The 1,806-nt window shown below is 52.2% G+C and overlaps 1 protein-coding gene across 1 annotated transcript in view; it reads left to right on the top strand.

The window, feature by feature from the left end:
- Positions 1-1,787, top strand: part of LOC106953392 (chromaffin granule amine transporter-like) — a gene marked incomplete at its 3' end in the record, with an annotated part of 8,447 nt that extends 6,660 nt beyond the window's left edge. The window contains exons 4-10 of the mRNA XM_015042120.1: positions 159-283; positions 573-631; positions 709-792; positions 1,021-1,113; positions 1,206-1,295; positions 1,371-1,414; positions 1,542-1,787. Of these exons, the coding sequence (XP_014897606.1) occupies positions 159-283; positions 573-631; positions 709-792; positions 1,021-1,113; positions 1,206-1,295; positions 1,371-1,414; positions 1,542-1,787 (741 nt within the window). The remainder of the gene's footprint in view (positions 1-158; positions 284-572; positions 632-708; positions 793-1,020; positions 1,114-1,205; positions 1,296-1,370; positions 1,415-1,541) is intronic.
- Between the last annotated feature and the right edge of the window lie 19 nt (positions 1,788-1,806).

Here is a 1,806-nt window from a genome sequence, read left to right as displayed (position 1 = left end):
TTTCCTCCCTCCCTCCTTTCCTTCCTCCCTCCCTCCTTTCCTTCCTCCCTCCCTCCGTTCCTTCTTTCCTCCCTCCTTCCCTCCCTCCCTCCTTTCCTTCTTTCCTCCCTCCCTCCTTTTCTCCCTCCCTCCTTTCCTCCCTCCCTCCTTCCCTCCAGGCCTCCTCCTGTCTTCAGGACAGTGTTTTCCTGGAGGAGGAAAATGTTCGGGTTGGTTTGTTGTTTGCCTCTAAAGCTTTGGTCCAGCTGCTGGTCAACCCGTTTGTTGGTCCGCTCACCAACAGGTATTATCACATTAATAAACCCTTTATAAATTGTGGAAACATTTATTATTATTTATTTATTATTATTATTACGCTGTTGTTAAGCTAAATAATAAAGCTGGTCTTTTAGAAGTTGGTCTGCTGTTTTCCATTTATTAGTCATTTTTCTGCTGTTTATTATCTGTTAATTAGTTGTTCATTAGTTGGTTATTAGCCATTTATAATTCTGTAGAAACCTCCCAGTATTGGCTCTGACTTTCTGTTTAGATCGACTCAAACTGGGTCAGTGTTTGTCCTTGTGTGTCTGCAGGATCGGTTACCACATCCCGATGTTCGCAGGATTTATCATCATGTTTGTTTCCACCATCAGTGAGTTTTTCCTCTCAGACTCAGACCAGCCTCCTGCCGAGTGTTTCCGCGTGTCTCTGACTCCAGGTCCCTGTCAGTGTTTGCTTTCTCAGGGACGTACCCGCTGCTGTTCTTCGCCCGCTCGCTGCAGGGAATCGGCTCGTCCTTCTCGTCTGTGGCGGGTCAGAACCAACAAACACGGACAGAACCTGTAATCAGTCACCACGCAGCGACTAGCCGTCTGTTAAGTTAAACTATAAAACATTTGGGATCCGTTAAGGCAGAATCAGATGAAACAACAGGTCAGAGGTCATAGAACAGAACGTTAGAGATGGCTGCAGTTCCCACCCTGAACACTAGATGTCAGCGTTGGTTCCGCAAACGTCTCACTGCTCTGGTTTCACCTTCAGGTCTGGGGATGTTGGCCAGCGTCTACACCGACGATGACGAGCGAGGCGTGGCGATGGGCGTCGCCCTGGGAGGGCTCGCCATGGGAGTCCTGAGTGAGACACACACACACACACACACACACTGCGACCAGGTGTGTGTTCCTCTGCGTCAGTGTGGGTTCATCATGTCCGCCTCTGTGTTTCAGTCGGAGCGCCGTTTGGCAGCGTGATGTACGACTTTGTGGGGAAGAGCGCCCCCTTCCTGATCCTGGCCTTCCTGGCTGTGTTTGACGGAGGTAAGAAGTGGCAGAAGGAAGTGGAGCCCCCTGCTGGTGGGAGAGGTGATGATCAGGTGTTTCTGTGTGTTGCAGCGTTGCAGCTGTGCATCCTGCAGCCCTCTAAGATCTGCCCTGGGGTGAGTCCAGCACTGATCCATCTGCCCCCATCCACCTCTTCTCCTCACCTTCTGTTAGCTTCTGGGCTTTTCCCCAGTTCAGTTCTGGTTCTGTTGGTTCTGACCCGGTTGGGTTTGTGTGTTTCAGAGTGTGGAGGGAACGCCGCTACTGACCCTGCTGAAAGACCCGTACATCCTGATCAGCGCAGGTACAGAAGCTTTGGTCCTTCACCTGGAGCTGTGGAGGACGCTGTCCAACTGTCCGTCTAACTGTCCCTCCACCCCTCCATCCCTCCATCCCTCCACCCCTCTGCTTCTCCACCCCTCCATCCCTCCATCCCTCCATCCCTCCACCCCTCTGCTTCTCCACCCCTCCATCCCTCCTCCCCTCCATGCCTCCATCCCTCCACCCC

This window comes from Poecilia latipinna, unplaced genomic scaffold (assembly GCF_001443285.1).
Source record: "Poecilia latipinna isolate Pla-1442-1.1 unplaced genomic scaffold, P_latipinna-1.0 Scaffold577, whole genome shotgun sequence".
Classification (NCBI taxonomy): domain Eukaryota; kingdom Metazoa; phylum Chordata; class Actinopteri; order Cyprinodontiformes; family Poeciliidae; genus Poecilia; species Poecilia latipinna.
Note: the sequence above shows the minus strand (reverse complement) of the source record. Positions and strands in the feature narration are given on the sequence as shown.